This window comes from Orcinus orca, chromosome 1, assembly GCF_937001465.1.
Source record: "Orcinus orca chromosome 1, mOrcOrc1.1, whole genome shotgun sequence".
In the NCBI taxonomy this organism is placed as follows: domain Eukaryota; kingdom Metazoa; phylum Chordata; class Mammalia; order Artiodactyla; family Delphinidae; genus Orcinus; species Orcinus orca.
Window position 1 is genome coordinate 205,091,978 of NC_064559.1, and position 16,689 is coordinate 205,108,666.

Here is a 16,689-nt window from a genome sequence, read left to right on the forward strand (position 1 = left end):
GTTTAAGGAGGTAAGTTCCCTTCATTTTGACCATTAGTTTAATCTTGCATTTTCAGATTATTTTATCTTAAAAAAAAAGCATCAACCAAACTCATGAAATCAACAGAACCAAATTTAGTCTTAATCTCCTTGCCACCAGAGATAAAGACCTGACCCTGTTTGAAAAAAAAGATGAAAGCTGGGCTTCCCTGGTAGCGCAGTGGTTGAGAGTCCGTCGCCAATGCAGGGGACACGGGTTCGTGCCCCGGTCCGGGAGGATCCCACATGCCGCTGAGCGGCTGGGCCCGTGAGCCGTGGCCTGAGCTGAGCCTGCGCGTCCGGAGCCTGTGCTCCGCAACGGGAGAGGCCACAACAGCGAGAGGCCCGCGTACCGCAAAAAAACAAAAAAAAAAGATGAAAGCTATAGAAAGGAAAACAAGTAGCTTCAACAGATCACTATCAAAATGAATAGACATTAACAAAACACACTCTAATGATCTTAATCTTTAAACTACTGCTTGCAGGATTTTAAAAAGTTGCTGTTCAATTCAGCAATTGTTCAATTCATTTTATGTTGCTGTGGAAACGCCACAACTGTAAGCATTAAGAGCAAGCTTACAGTTGTGGGAACGATAAATGTGTCCCAGGTGTGAAGGCAAGGCTTACCTGATGCACCTATGGGGGAGGTAGCTGGGGTCATGTTGTGGACATTGAGACCAAGACTCTGGGACGGGCCTGGGGCTGAGGCTGCTACAGGAGGCCCCGGAGGGCTCTCCCTCTGGGGAGAGGTGAGCGGGGTGTTTGGCTGGGAGGTCTGTCCACCAGCAAGTCGTGCCAGGCGCCTCCGTCGGATCTACAATGAGAGCGAAAGGGCATTTCATAACTGAACAGCAGAAACACAATTCTGCCGAAGAACAACAACGTTAATGTTATCAATAAGCATATTAGAACTTGACAACTAAATACGCCTTGAGAAAAAAGCACTCATTCGAGACAAGTGATAACTCTGTGTACCAGTATTTTTATAAGCTACCACCTCACATTTTAAAAACTGAATCTTTTTTTTTTTTTTTGGCCACACCACACAGCTTGTGGGATCTTAGTTCCCTGATCAGGGACTGAACCCAGGCCCTCGGCAGTGAGAGCTCGGAGTCCTAACCACTGGACCACCAGGGAAGTCCCTAAAACCTGCATTGTAATCACCTTACCACCTCTGTTTACTGAATCTTCTTGAGTGACACTGTGAATTTGTAATAAGCATACAACACTTTTAAACACACTAAAGCTTGTTGTTATTGTAATAAAACTATATAAATTTGGTCATATTAATAGGTAGGATATGAAATAAATATGTCACTGAAACAGTGAAATTAACAAGTTATATTAGGACAAATTTTACTCTCACTTTCAAGAACAAAATGATTAGATTTTTCTTACTTAATTTCAATAAAAACATAATCAACAACTTCCTCCTTATAATGACATCTCAGAGTTATGAAGTGATTACAAGTATGTACCACAAAATCCCGGTGGATCACAGAAATGTTTTCCCCACATTTTGATAGTCACTAATTCATAACCAGGCAAAAAACTGAGCACCTGCCCTCCCAGGCAGTGGGCATACGCAACAATTACGATAAGGCGTCTGGCTCTAAGTAGGCATCAAAGAAGCAAACCAACTAGGTTGCTCACACTCTTTCCGTTACGAATAAGTTAGATGAAAAAGTTAAATTACGACAAATGCTAACGGGGACGGACCTCATCTGAACTAAGAACCTATTTGCCATATTCTAACATTGTTGGAAATCTGCTCCTTCTATTGTTCAGACAAGAACATCCTGATTCTTGACCCCAAAGTTCAGAAGCCCCTCCCTGTGCCCCTGCTGTAAATACATCTATCGATGAATTTATACAAAATCCTGAAGTTGTTTGGTCACAAAAAAAAAAAAACTTGTATAAATTATTTACTATTGTGATTAGATCTACACAAAGTTGTCTTTTCACTGTCTTGTGTTTTGTTAACGTGAAATTAAATTGTAGTTATAAGTAAAAGTTGGCTGCCTAGGGAACAATAACTGTATATTCAGTTTAACAGAAATAAAAGAATATGTGTCTTAAAAAAAAAAAAACACCTCACTGAAAGAAGCTAACAAGTCGTTCTCTCAGGAATACTTCATTGGGGGGGGCGGGGGAGGGGGACGGACCAGGAACACCACCCCCAACCTGTTCCCAACGCAATTATCAAGCCAGAGACCCAGGGTCTGTGTTCCCAGCTTCTCTGCTGCCCTTCACCTCCTCAAACATAGACAATTTACCACCAAGTCCTGTTCCTTCTGCTGGAGTACACCCTCCCCGCTCAGCTCCTCTGCCACCACCCTCTCTCACCAGGACCTCTGCAAAAGCTTCCTAATGGATACGCCTGGGTCCACTCTGGCCTGGTGAGGGTAGAGGCCCCATCCGCCTTTCTTTAAACACTTTCAAAGCTTTAGATTTCTGAAATGCAAATCAAAACCACAATGAGCTAATACCTCACACCCATTAGGATGGCTACTATCAAAAAAACAATCAAAAACCCATAAAATAACAACTATTAGCAAGGGTGTAGAGAAACTGGAACCCCTGTACACTGTTGTTGGGAATGTAAAATGGTGCAGCCGCTATGGAAAACAGTATGGCAGTTCCTTAAGAAATTAAACATAGAATTACCATATGATCCAGTAATTCCATTCATAGGTATATACCCAAAAGACCTGAAAGCAGGGACTCAAACATGTATTTGTTTACCCATGTTCATAGTAAAATTATTTCCAAAAGCCAAAAGGTGGAAGCAACCCAAATGTCTATTAATAGATAAATAAAATGTGCTCTAAACATAAATGGAATATTATTCAACCTTAAAAAGGAAATTCTGACTGCAACACAATGAGCCCCAAGCACTTTATGCTAAGTGAAATAAGGCACTCACAAAAAGACAAATACTGTATGATTCCACTTACATGAGGCACCTAGACTAGCCAAATTTCATAGAGGCAGAAAGTAGAATGGTGGTTGCCAAGAGCTAGGGAGATTTTTTTTTAATCTAAGTATAGAATAAAATCCTAAATGATAAGAAAGCATGTATCACCTAGATTCCTCTGCAACCCATTCCCCACACAGCAATCACAGTAATTCTTTAAAAACACAAATCACGAGGCTTCCCTGGTGGCGCAGTGGTGACGAATCCGCCTGTCAATGCAGGCGACACGGGTTCGAGCCCTGGTCCGGGAAGATCCTACGTGCTGCGGAGCAACTAAGCCCGTGCGCCACAACTACTGAGCCTGCACTCTAGAGCCCACAGCCACAACTACTGAAGCCTGCGTGCCACAACTACTGAAGCCCACGCACCTAGAGCCTGTGCTCCACAACAAGAGAAGCCACCGCAATGAGAAGCCCATGCACCGCAGGGAAGAGTAGCCCCCACTCGCCACAAATAGAGAGAGCCTGCGCACAGCAACAAAGACCTAACATAGCCAAAAATAAATAAATAAATAAATAAATAAAAAGAAAAGCCAGACATGAAAAAGCAAACACTGCATGATTCCATTTTGATAAATTTCAAAAACAAGAAAAACTAAACTGTAACATTAGTCAGGATAGTGGTTACCTTTGGCAGGGGGTGCGGGGGTACAGGGAGGATGGCTGGGGGAGGCATGAGCGGGTGTCTCCGGTGCTGGTAATGGTCTTTTGTCTTTTTTAACGAGATGCTAGTTTCACAGGTGTGTCCGCCCTGTGACAATTCATTGGGTTGTATACTTACAACTGTGGGTAGTGAGTTCACGGGTGTTCATCATATTAATCTTCATAACTTATACGTTAAATAGTCTTTTACATGTTTCAAATAGGATATAATTTTTTTTTTTCTTTTTTTTTTTTTGCCATGGCTCACAGGCCCAGCCGTTCCGTGGCATGTGGGATCTTCCCAGACCGGGGCACGAACCTGTGTCCCCTGCATCAGCAGGCGGATTCTCAACTACTGTGCCACCAGGGAAGCCCCAAATAGGATATAATTTTAAAAAATAAATCCTACTTATCCCTCAAGGCCCACTGGAAATGCTACAGTCTTTATGAGGATTCTCCATTTTTTTTTAATTTAGTGTAAATTAAAATACCTTACACAAACACTGTGCTTACTACCTGATACTGAAATTAAGGCAGTTATTTTCACTTTAAAATGTGTTTGTGTATACACACCAATACAACGGAAGAGACTTTAAATTTTCAAGGAAACCAGCATTTGGGGATTTGCTAGAAGTTAAGTTTCATTACTTTAGAGGCAGCTAAACTTAAGAGCCCGTGCTTGACTTGAAATTCAAATGCAACCTTTACTACTAACTCACTACCTAAGTGGGTTCAAGACAAGTCGCCTGACCTTTCTGGGCTTCCAGATACGAATCTGTACAATGGGGATAAACAGTGCCTTCCTCAGAGAATTGTGAGAAAACTACCACTTTGCCCTGTTCTCTAATTCATTTTATGTTCACGGCTCTTAACTGACCTACTACATATGTGATGTTTCTTTTTTTTTTTAATTAATTAATTTATTTATTTTTTAGCTGCATTGGGTCTTCGTTGCTGTGTGTTGCTGGGCTTTCTCTTGTTGCGGTGAGCGGGGGCTACTCTTCATTGAGGCGCGCGGGCTTCTCATTGCAGTGACTTCTCTTTTTGCGGAGCATGGGCTCTAGGCACGTGGGATTCACTAGCTGTGACACGCGGGCTCAGTAGTTGTGCCTCATGGGCTGTAGAGCGCAGGCTCAGTAGTCGGGGCGCATGGGCTTAGTTGCTCCGCGGCATGTGAGATCTTCCCGGACCAGGGCTCGAACCCGTGCCCCCTGCACTGGCAGGCGGATTCTTAACCACTGCGCCACCAGGAAAGCCCTGTGATGTTCCTTTGTGTATTGCTTGTTCACCATCCCCCTACTTTAAGTTTCTTCAGGCCCGGGCTTTTCTCAGTTTTTTCTCTGATGGCTCATCTGTGCCTAGAAGAGTGCCTGGCACATAGTAGGTGCTCTTTAAATATGTGCTGAATGAATTAAAGAATAAATGAAAACTATCAGAAAATGCATTGCACGTAAAATTTACTGTTTAGGGAATGATAATATTACCTTTGAAAAAGCACACATTGCTTTTGAAAAAAATATGAAGCCACTTTAAATCTGGGTGCCGGGCTTCCCTGGTGGTGCAGTGGTTGAGGGTCCGCCTGCCGACGCAGGGGACACGGGTTCGTGCCCCGGTCCGGGAAGATCCCACATGCCGCAGAGCAGCTGGGCCCGTGGGCCATGGCCGCTGAGCCTGTGCGTCCGGAGCCTGTGCTCCGCAACGGGAGAGGCCACAGCGGTGAAAGGCCCGCGTACCGCGGAAAAAAAAACCCAAAAAACTGGGTGCCAAGTTCAGCCTGAGATGTTACATTCAGATGTCCTCCTCAGTGATATAAACATAGAATAAATGTCCTGACTCACTGTAATACGGGCTTGAAGGAAATTTTCCAAGAAGAAAGATTTCCACCGTGCTGGGATTCCCTAATCCCTCCCCACCACCACTCCACAAACACAGGTTTAAAAAAAAGAATAAGAATCAAGACTTTGTGAAATATACTGTGGACCAGGAAGGGAGATGGAGGAGTGGAGTAAGGAAAAGAGACAGGTCCACGCATAACATGAGCTGGTAGGAGGAGACTGGCAGAACCTGTCCTGACCCCCCATCTTAAAAACCTGCTGGGAAGGGAAGAAACAGCCATGGATGGGGCAGTGCTCTGGGCGGCCCCGCTGCAATGCTCTCAGTAGAAGACAGTGCCCTTCAGTGGACTGACCACTTTCCACCATGGTGGTGGCTCTGAACTGGCCTAGCAGCCTGAGGACCCTGGGAATTTCTGGACTGGAGACTCAAGAGAATGGCTTTGAGCAATCGCAGGTATGAAGGCCTACCTAATTAATTTGACTATTAAGAGACGTGACCTCACTTTCATCACAAGCAAAACGTATGAGACACAAACTAAAAATAGTCCCAACACACCAAAGTATTATTAAACGTTCTCCTCTTTGCCTACTCTATACATAAGCAGGTAAGACCGGTAGAATGTCTTTTAAGTTAAGCGGAAGTCCTTTTTAAAAGAACTGTCTTCCTAGATGTCACAGAGAGTAAAAAACCAAGAGCATAAAAAAGGAACTTCCAATTCCTCAACTTACGACCTAACCACAACTCAAACCCAAACATACTGATCATGAAATCTCATTCCTAGAGTTTTTCTTGTCTTGACTGTTTCAGTTCTTATTTCACAAATGACATTAAAATAGGGGTTTCCCGGGAATTCCCTGATGGTCCAGTGGTTAGGGCTCAGTGCTTTCACTGCTGTGGGCCTGGCTTCCACTGCAGGGGGCACAGGTTCAATCCTTGGTCGGGGAACTAAGATCCTGCAAGCCACACGGTACAGCTGAAAAAATAATAATAATAGAATTTTAAAAGGATAAAAAATAAATAAAATAGAGGTTTCCCTGGAATTGTTTTATCTTGATGCAGCATTTCCTACCCTCACGTTTCTGACTAACTAAAAATAGATTCAAAACAGCCTCTGTTCAAAACAGCAAGGGCCACTGTGGTGACATGAGGCAGAAGCTAAGACAGGATGGGCCAAACTGATCCTCCTATTTTTAGCGTTTGTGTGGGGAAAAATAAATCCAAAAGGCACTGTTTTAAATTTAGTAAACAGTCATTCTACAAAAGCATCTTACTTTTCCAAATTATTAAATTCTAAAATATTAAATTCTAACATAAAGAAAAACATTTTCAAATATTTACTCTTTGGGATGGTGTCCTTCTAGAGATATCTCCTGTTTTGATTATTATTGTAGGTTTTATTTTCTTTTTTAATAGCTGGTCATATCTAAAAGTTATTAAATGCTATGACAATTTCACAATATGCCTATATCTAAGCCCAACAATATAACTCAAAGTAAATACATTCAAATCTGAACACCACAGCTCTGAGATCTAAAATTCACAAGTTTCCTTTTTAAAATTCACAATTTTAAATTAATTTTCACTTAAAGCTCCAAAAGTCTTGTCACTTAAATCCCCCCCATTTAAAAAGAATATATTAAACTCAGTCTATCACTGTCACCCTATATACATGAGGCCAAAAATATGAAAAAATGCTTTTTCTTTAAATCCTAACATTATAGCAAGAAGTGACAAGAGTTTAAGTCAAAGATTTCAGCTGAACACAAGTACATGTCTCCTTACTTCTCAATACAATCCTATAATCTCCTCTCCTGCAAAGAGGAAGTGAATACGGCACTCAGATAATAAAGTTTTCTAGGTTAGTCACTGACGATTATTGATACTTTGGGAGGCTGCTGCAAACTCTAAGACAAAAAAAAATTAACATTAATATGATTAACACTTACCAAACCCTTATCATGTCTCAAATGCTGGTTCTAAGGGCTTCACGTATATAAACTTAGTTAATAATCCAAAGAGACGGCACATTTATTTTCCCATTTTATAGATGAGAAAGCTGAACTCAAGAGAGGCTAAGTGACTTGCTCAAGGTCACACAGCTAGAAAGCCAAAGAGTAGCCACTCTAACTCCAGAGGGTACAGTCTTACCCAAACCCCATTGATCTTTTACAGAAGAAAACCCCCTCTGAAGCTGCAGTGTCTTGCAGATGGAGGCAGCCTTACTTCCCTGATGACACAGTGCTTGTGCACTATCAGTTACAAATAAAGGAATTTATGCATAGAATGTTGGTATTTCAGATACTGTATTTATATTCTAACAACATTAGAATATTAGAAATATCCCTCTTTGATGACTGTGTATTCTGAAACAAAGAAAATTTCCATTTTCTTGTTTAAAATATACAGAGTATCGATAAATAAAACAGGAAAAAAATGACACTTTATGAACATAATCTTGCCCCCCAAATTCAGTCCTTTGTTGGTTTTTTTGTCTACTTTGCACCAGTCACGGTAGCAGGCACTAAAAGTAAGACAACACTGGGGTCATAAGCTCTATCCTTAAGGACTTCCAGATCCACTGTGGAAAGACATAGAAGAAAATCAACAATTATGATACAGCAAAATAAGGTCTGCACAAGATATAATAAGAGTAGAAAAGACACAAAGGAGAAGAGTGCAACTCTTCTCCTTTGATAATGGATGTCTGGGGCATCCATTATCACTTCATAGGGAGGTTACACATACACACATACATATATAATACATACATACGGAGCTTAGTCATGCCATATATATATATTTTTTTTTTGCGGTACGCGGGCCTCTCACTGTTGTGGCCTCTCCCGTTGCAGAGCACAGGCTCCGGACGCGCAGGCTCAGCGGCCATGGCTCACGGGTCCAGCCGCTCCGTGGCATGTGGGATCCTCCCGGACCGGGGCACAAACCCGTGTCCCCTGCATCGGCAGGCGGACTCTCAACCACTGCGCCACCAAGGAAGCCCAGTCATGCCATATCTTTTAAAGAAAACAATGTGTTTCCTATTCAGATATCTCCTGCTCTTAAAAGAAGGTATATTTTTAAGTTATATGTATTTTACCACAGTATTTTTTTAATTGAATTGAAAAAGCAGGTTGCAAAAGGGCACACACTGTGATTCCATTTGGGTATACTTACATTACAATAGGTGTTAGTGCAAATGAAAATGGCAATGATACATAATAAATTTCTATTTTTGCCCGTCTTCCTTCTCCTTTCACACAATTTCTGATGAAGAGAATGAAACTATTATTATCTCCTAGTATGTCTATAAAATCTGAAAACATTCAGATGCAAGGGCTGTGCTGCTCCAAATCGTCCTCACTCCAAGGACCCAGGATGACAAAGCAGCCTCTACAGGGAACACTCCCACTTGTCAAGGCAGAGGGAGAGGAGCGTGCGCACTGGGTGCCGGCCCAGAAGGGACCTATTCGTTTCTGCTCACATCTCATTGGCCAAAACAAGTCACATGGCCACACCTGCAGCCAGTGGGGCTGAGAAACATAACCTTCCGCCAGGAAGGGGCAGGGAATATCTTGACAATAAAACAGTCTAGTGCAGCAGAGGCTCTTTTCCCTTCAGCACACACGCTGTCCAGGTGTTAGGGGTCACTTCCTGTACCGCTGCCTCTTTCTCCCTAGCACACTCCTCTCTAAGACAACTGCCCAGCATCCCCTCCTCAGGTCTTTGCTCAAATGCTACCTTCTTCGTGAGGCCTTCCCTGGCCACCTCCTGTCCCCCATCTCTGCTTTATGGTTCTCTGTACTTTCAAACAGTTCAGTCAAAACCAACATGTACGTTTACGTATGTATGTTTACATGCACACACACACACACACACTTACATACTAAGTGAATACGGAACAAGGCAACGCTAACACACGATGAATCCATCCAGGTGACTTGATCAATCTTTCTGCAGATTTGAACATTTTCAGAATAAAAACTTGAGAGAAAAATTATACCTACCAGCCCACCCGGCTTGGCTTTTCTCTAGCCGTGTTCAGCTGCACACAGTAGGCATGAAGTGGGAGCAGCCAGGGTTGCCCATGAGTATGAGACAGTGAGACAGAGGGAAGGTAATGCACAGTGTGTACAAGGGGCGATTACAATGAAGCACAAACCCAAGACAAAGGAAGCCCTGGCAGCGTTCTGATTCCAGGTTCCAGTTCCTTCCCGTGACCCAGCTATCTTGCTGTCCCTGGGCTCAGAAGCAGGACCCCTGTACCCTTAAAATAAATCCTATTTTTGCTTAAGCTGGATAAGCTGCTGTATTACTTACTGTGTACATGTTTATAAATCCTCAATTCCCCAAAGACATGATCAATAGTTTGTGCACAGAATAACACCTGGCTTTTGTCACTATTAGGTTTTCAGGACTCAAAATCACTTTCGCTAACTATAGTAAGTCATTTCTGAATCGGCCCAAAGAGTAATCTTGAAAGTCAAGCAACATACAAATTCTACAACAGAACACGCTGTGCACGTTACCTGACTAGAGTTTCTTCCTCAGGACAGGTAGGACTCAGCAAGCAAAGGGACACAGGAGCACTGGCAACGGTGGGGAGGCTTTGTGAGAGCACACAGTGTTTAGGGAATTCTGGGCTGCTTGTTAAAGATGCGTGTGAATGGCCAAAGCAAGACACAAGGCAGGAAAGACAGGCTGGGGCAAGCCCATGGTGAGCTCTGAATACCATCCTAAGGCTGAACTTTTTCATGACGTCAAGGAAGAGATTTTGAAGGAGTGACTGGGTCAGATTTATCTTTTAAAACACATCACTCTAGTTACCATGTGGAGAATGGACTAAGGCAGGACAAAGCAAGCCTGGGCAAGGGGGACGCTGCAAGCGACAGTTCCAGGGATATTTAATGTGTATAATCAACAGAACTCGGTCATTATTTTGGAAGTGAGATGTGAGGAAGGGTGGAGAGTCTAGGTTTCGGGCCAGGATACCCAAGTGGATGGTAAAATTCCTAAAACTGAGAATACAGAGGGAGGGGTTTTTACGAAGAGAAGATGAGTCATGATTAGACTACTGGGTATGAGATGCCTGTAAGAATATCTCAACAGAAATGCCCTACAGGCAGCTGACATTTATTTTATTTATGGTTATCATTTCCTTGTTCTAACAAGGATCGAAAATGATTAACAAAAAAACCACATAAAATACATTTTTAATTTAACTTAATTAAGTTAAAATCAAATATTGATAGATAAGGAAACTAGGACAGAAATAAGATGATGACAGAAAAAATCAGATAAAGCCAGAAGGGAGATTAGTACACATTATGCCTGTAGTTTACCAACACAGTATGTGAGTGACAACTCATATCACATACTCAGTATCGGCAGATGCTAACGCCAAAATATGACTCAGAGGAAGCAATCCAGTTTAGAGTGGCCCCAATGAGGAAGGAGGGCCTTGCCCCACCTTTGTGGCCTGGCTTGATTTTAGGATAGACTTCAGAGTACTAAGGGCACGGATTCAAAATCTGAGGGTCACGAGGATCTCCAGTTTTCATAAGATTTGTAAAGAGGTCCCTGACTCAGAACAGATTAAAAAGCACTTTCTCAGGGAATGAATGGGCTGCATATCCTTCACTCGATCCCCCATAAACATGTGCCCTCAACAGATCTCCTAGTGAGCACTGAGCTGAAGCAAGTTTTAGTGGCCCTCCAGTGATACCCCAAAGCAGAGCCGTGTGTAGAAGTATAGCTGCTGAGAAGACATGCACCCTCACTGTCTGCCAGGCTGGGGCAGCTGGAGATCTGGGTCCAGATCGCAGGCAGGAGATACGAACTTGCAAGTCATCAGTACCAACACTTACATGGCAGATAACTCTAGGTACCAAGAGCAGAAATTTGCTATCTAGTTCACATCCATCTCCTGAGGCCTGCAGAATCGAGCATGGACCACAGGAGCATTAAATAAGTACCTGGAGAATAAATAAGTGAAGGCCTAGTAAAAGGGTATTCATTCGTGCATGCATTCATTCATTCACCAGATATACCTTGAAGGTAGGGAATGAAGGGATTCGAGAGTAGAATCCTGAGAAACATCATCATTTAAGGTATAGAGGAAAGAGCAGTCTGTGATGGAGACAGAAAAGAAAGAAAGAAGTCAAGAAAAGCTGTATCCCCATGATATCCAAAGGAAGAGACTTTGAAAAGAAGAAGTGGTCACCATGGTCAAAATCCAAAGAGAGGTTAAATAACACATTCTGAAAAGTGCCAAGGGATTTGTCAATCAGGTGGTCTTAGCAAGAGCAATCTAAGTGGAAAGATGAAGGAAAAAGCCTCCCCAAAAAGCACAGGAAAGGAGGGGGGACTGAAAAATGAGTGGGGATAAGAGATCTACCCTTGTAAGAGCCTAGTCTGTGAAAGCAGAGCCAAGGGATCAAGTGACAGCAAGAGGGGAATGCAGGGCTAGAGGTGGCATCTTGTTTTTCGAACCAGAGTGAACTGGACATTTTATTAATCAAAGCTTGTAATGTTCAAGAGGGAGGACGCTAGATAGAGCAGAGGTACAAAGGTAGGAAACAGCAGAGTATGCAAAGTATATACACACTGAGAAAATCTGGGAAGGCAATCCCCCCGCCAAATTAACAATGGTTCTCTCTGGATAACAGGTTTACAGGTAATTCTTGCTTTTCTCTTTATTCCTGATTATGGAAGTCTTCGACAATGAATCATGCAGAATTCAGTGAATCTATACTACTGAATTTATAATCAGAAAAAAATAATTTTAAACGAAGAGGGTAGGTTAGAAAAATTTCTAAAATCAATTTCCAAAAATCTATGACTCTAGAGGGACAAAAAAAAAATATGTTAGAAGGTTTAGTTGTGGGGGGAAAATACCTAACCTAGAAAAAATAGTGGAATAGTGGAAGCAAGTATATACACCAGAATGTAAACTACAGGTACCCCTGGATGGTGAGATTCTGAACAAAGATTTTGCTTCTACCTTCTGTTTCCTATTTTTATTTTTGCCTCATAATACAATGAACCTAAAGTACATTTAATTGTAGAATCTGCAGTTCTCTATCCTTCCTTTAATGGCAAGTCATAAAAGGGAGGTATCAGAAGAAAGGAACAGACAGCTGGCCGCATTCCTGTGACTGTGCACTGTAAGTTGTAACACATGAATTTAACAGCTCAACGAGCCCAGATCCCATACTCCAAATAAAGGACCAAGCCCTCCTATCAGCTGAAACCTGCCACAGGACACACAAAGCACAGCAGAGAAAGACAACAGTAGACCAGTCATGTCACCTCTGCAATCTGTCTTCCAATCATTTTCTGCTTCTCTTTCCAGATTACCCACCCAACTCAATAAATGTTTACTCAAAGCTACAAGAAGCCTGCTTTCTCTACTGCATTTCCTCTCCAAAGGATATGATGACCACATTCACGACTGACTCCCAGATTAAAACCTTAAAGCATCAGTGCGTTTCCCAAACACTCCTCCCCAGCCCAAACGTGTCACACACAGCAGGGGGACCATGGATCCCAGCAGTGCACTCCAGGTGCTCCTGTCTAATTTTAACAGAGCCCCTTCCGCTCTCGGAAGAGTCCTGGTTTGGACACGACCATTTCGTGGTCACTTGCTATCTGTCTCACTGTCCTGCGTTCAGCACCCCTGGGCTGGTGCCCCCTCTATTCCAGCACCTGTCTTTACCCACATCCACTCAGTTGCCTGCCAGGCTCCCCTTCCCTTCCCTGCGAAAGGAATGCAGACAAGGTAAGTTATCCGACTTCCTCCATGAGTACTTTTCTAGTTGAGTAAACCTCTCAAAAATAAAGTACAAAATTCTTACAGAGGCCAAGTTCCAGCAGTCGGTGGCAAAATACACAATTTTCAAACTAACTGTCTTTTGAACTCTACTACCCTGGCTGCTTTACCATAGGACACTCACACCTATGTAACTAGTCTAACCACCAACCCCACAGTCTGGCTCACGACAAAGAAATGATTTTATTGTCATTAGAAAAGAGACTATAAACTGTTTTGTCTCAGGGAGAAAAAAGGTTTGACCCTTAGTAATTCTCCAATGCCAGGCAGTGATTACAGGGTTTTTCATTACATGGAGTTTTATAAAGTCCAACAAAAATGACTGATGTCAATATTTTCTGCATCTGATCAATAGTATGGAGAACCCTGGGTATGTGTTAGGTATGTGCCTAAGCACGTTCTGCCAGAGGGAGAGGGCTAAGAACCAAAGGCATAAGATGCCTGATCATCCAAAGTACTTTCTTGAGTCACCCTGTAACACTGAAAATATTAGTTAATAGTATTACTTCAAATTAAAATAATAAACGGCTTATAACAATACTTATTCTAGACTCTTCATCAACATTTGATATTAGAGCAATTTTTTTAAAAAAGCATTCCGCTTGAAAGTAAAACAAGGGGGAAAAAAAGAGGAAGTAAAACAAGAGACCAAGTGCAGTGGGTGAGCGATTGCTGCGCCAGGTGCCGTCTTCACAGCCTTCAACGGGACGAACGAGCTCTCCTGGGGCCAGCTCTGGGTCAAAATCCCAGCTGTACCCATTTCCAGCTGTGTTACCTCTCTGGGTCTTGGTTTCCCCATTTGGAAGCAGGTGATGATATAAATATCACTCATCTTGCAAGACAGTCATCAGAGATTAAGGTAACGCAACACATGACCTGGGCCGGTCTCTCTTTATGGGCGTATGGCCTACCTTCCCGCGGCGCCGCACAAGGAGAGCAGGGATCTGGCCTATCGTGCTCACCGCCACAGCCCAAGCAACGACAGCAATGCCTACAGCAGAGAGCACTCGGTAGATATCTGCTGAACAAACCAAGCGCCCACCTGACACACAGTAAACAGTCATTGTTTTTTTGTAGCTTCAGCCTCCAAGTTTCCACCATCCTTGTGCTCTGTCCACCTCCCTTTTAGGCTCAGACGCTGTTTTCCTTTGGCTCAGGGCTCTGTTTCACCCAAACGGTATGAATAAACAGCACAGCTATATCAGATCTGTGAAAAACATCGGATCTATTAGCCGACTGTGAAACTAGGAGAAACCACTAGAATCAAGAGCCTAACATTATAGAGCAGAGAAACAGCCTGAGGGTAGGATCATTTTAACTAGATCTGATTTTTAAAAAATGATTCTTACAGGGCTTCCCTGGTGGCCCTTAAATAGACGAGCCTACAGACCAAGTAGCAGCTACTTCTGACACTCTCTCACAGAATGGTTCCTGGTCACTTAAGAATGACCGAGTGAAACAGGCAGTATTAGACATTTTAAAGAATTTCCTGAAGCCCAGCTATGGGGAAAGAGTTTTTAAATTGACTCACAAAATAATTATTGCTGAAACAAAAGTGTAAATTCTTCTGGGGCAGGGTTCGTGCGTTTTCTCTAATCTCTACCAAAGGTCTACATTCACACCAACTCTGAACACTCCAACGCCAATATTCTAGCAGATCTATATAGCAGGGCTGGGGAAAGCGGGCTCTTTCAGAGGGAGAAAACACTGACTTCTGGCCATTTCCTGTCCATATATATATATATTTTTTTGCGGTACGCGGGCCTCTCACTGTTGTGGCCTCTCCCGTTGCGGAGCACAGGCTCCGGACGCGCAGGCTCAGCGGCCATGGCTCACGGGCCCAGCCGCTCCGCGGCATGTGGGATCCTCCCGGGCCGGGGCACGAACCCATGTCCATTGCATCAGCAGGTGGACTCTCAACCACTGTGCCACCAGGGAAGCCCCATCATGTTCTTGATATGAATAAAGGTTTCCTTCCTAACATGGATCATTAATGTTTAAGTTCCTCCTACAGGTTAAGCATCATCCCAAATGCCACTCAGCCCTTTTTAAAAACAGAAATGGCAATACTTTCATATAAATATCTCGTTCCAGTACGGGTCAATGTGCTTTGTTACCTGTCCACATTAACATCAAGAAAGACAAAGAGGGACTTCCCAAAAAGTCCGTGCTCCGCAACAAGAGAAGCCACCACAATGAGAAGCCCGCGCACCGCAACAAAGAGTAGCCCCCGCTTGCCACAACTAGAGAAAGCCCACACACAGCAACGAAGACCCAATGCAGCCAAAATTAAATAAACAAATTTAATTTAAAAAAACTTACCAAAAAAAAAGACTAAGAGGTGTCTAATGGGACACTTTCACAAGCATATTTTCCACTTGGCATTCACTAAAATTCTCCCACTCACAAGCCATTCTAATCATAACATCTCAAGGCAAAAGACTGCTTTATCCGCATTTCCCTAGACCAGAAATCACCAAACTATTCGAGTGTGAGGACATTTATACAAAGTAAAAAAGAACAAACACACAAAAGCCCCTGCAGATGACCATCCCATCTGCCCCAAGTTGGCCTTGAAAGAAAAAAAATTGGGCACTCCTGTGATGGAACTCCACAGAAATGATGTCTGGTCTGTATTTATCATAACTAAAAGGCTAACTAACATAAAAGTGGAAAGCTAATTAATTAATTAATGTTCACCAAACATAAACATATATATGCTGTCATACGGTAGCATCCTAAAACAAAAATGTCGTAAATGACACTCTAAACATCTACTCTACATAACTGATGTTCAAAGCTCAAAGGGGCTATACATTTTTTTCTCTGTGTAGATTGAATGTTAACATTTTTTAACTGGCCCACAAAATAATTATTGCTGAAACCAAAGTGTAAATTCCTCTGGGAGATCTATATACAGTAAGGTAAAAGGGTTTTGCTATTGCTTTTTAGCATTTAAAATTTTTCCTTCATCTTGCCTCAAAATTTTTTTTAATTAATTAACTAATTAATTTTAAAAAAATAAAAGGGACTTCCCTGGCGGTCCAGTGGTTAAGACTCCGCACTTCCACTGCAGGGGACAAAGGTTCGATCCCTGGTTGGGGAACTAAAATCCTGCATGCGCATGGCGTGGCCAAAAAAAAAAAAACTTTACTACCTGCTTTTTTCTAAATATTCATATCCCTCAATAGCCTAAACAGGATAATTTTATGGGTAAATTAAATCACACATAAAAAGTTCTACTCAGTAGATTATAAAGGTTGCTAGATATTTTTTAATTTTCCACCAATTTTCATTTCCCTCTCAGAAATAAGTTTTTCCCACCAGGGCATTCATATATACAGAATTTTTCCATCTCTAACATTAAATGTACTTTATTATTTTTGAAA

The 16,689-nt window shown here is 42.5% G+C and overlaps 2 protein-coding genes across 4 annotated transcripts in view; one reads left to right on the top strand and one right to left on the bottom strand.

Annotated features, from left to right (window-relative positions):
* The window catches only part of CLSTN1 (calsyntenin 1), a 523,112-nt gene that overhangs the window by 243,693 nt on the left and 262,730 nt on the right, over positions 1-16,689 (top strand). The window lies entirely within an intron of this gene.
* UBE4B (ubiquitination factor E4B) overlaps positions 1-16,689 on the bottom strand; it is a 111,272-nt gene that overhangs the window by 81,119 nt on the left and 13,464 nt on the right. For all 3 annotated transcript variants that reach the window (XM_004272373.4, XM_004272372.4, XM_049712581.1), the window contains exon 2: positions 646-832. In XM_004272373.4, coding sequence (XP_004272421.1) covers positions 646-832 — 187 coding nt within the window. The remainder of the gene's footprint in view (positions 1-645; positions 833-16,689) is intronic.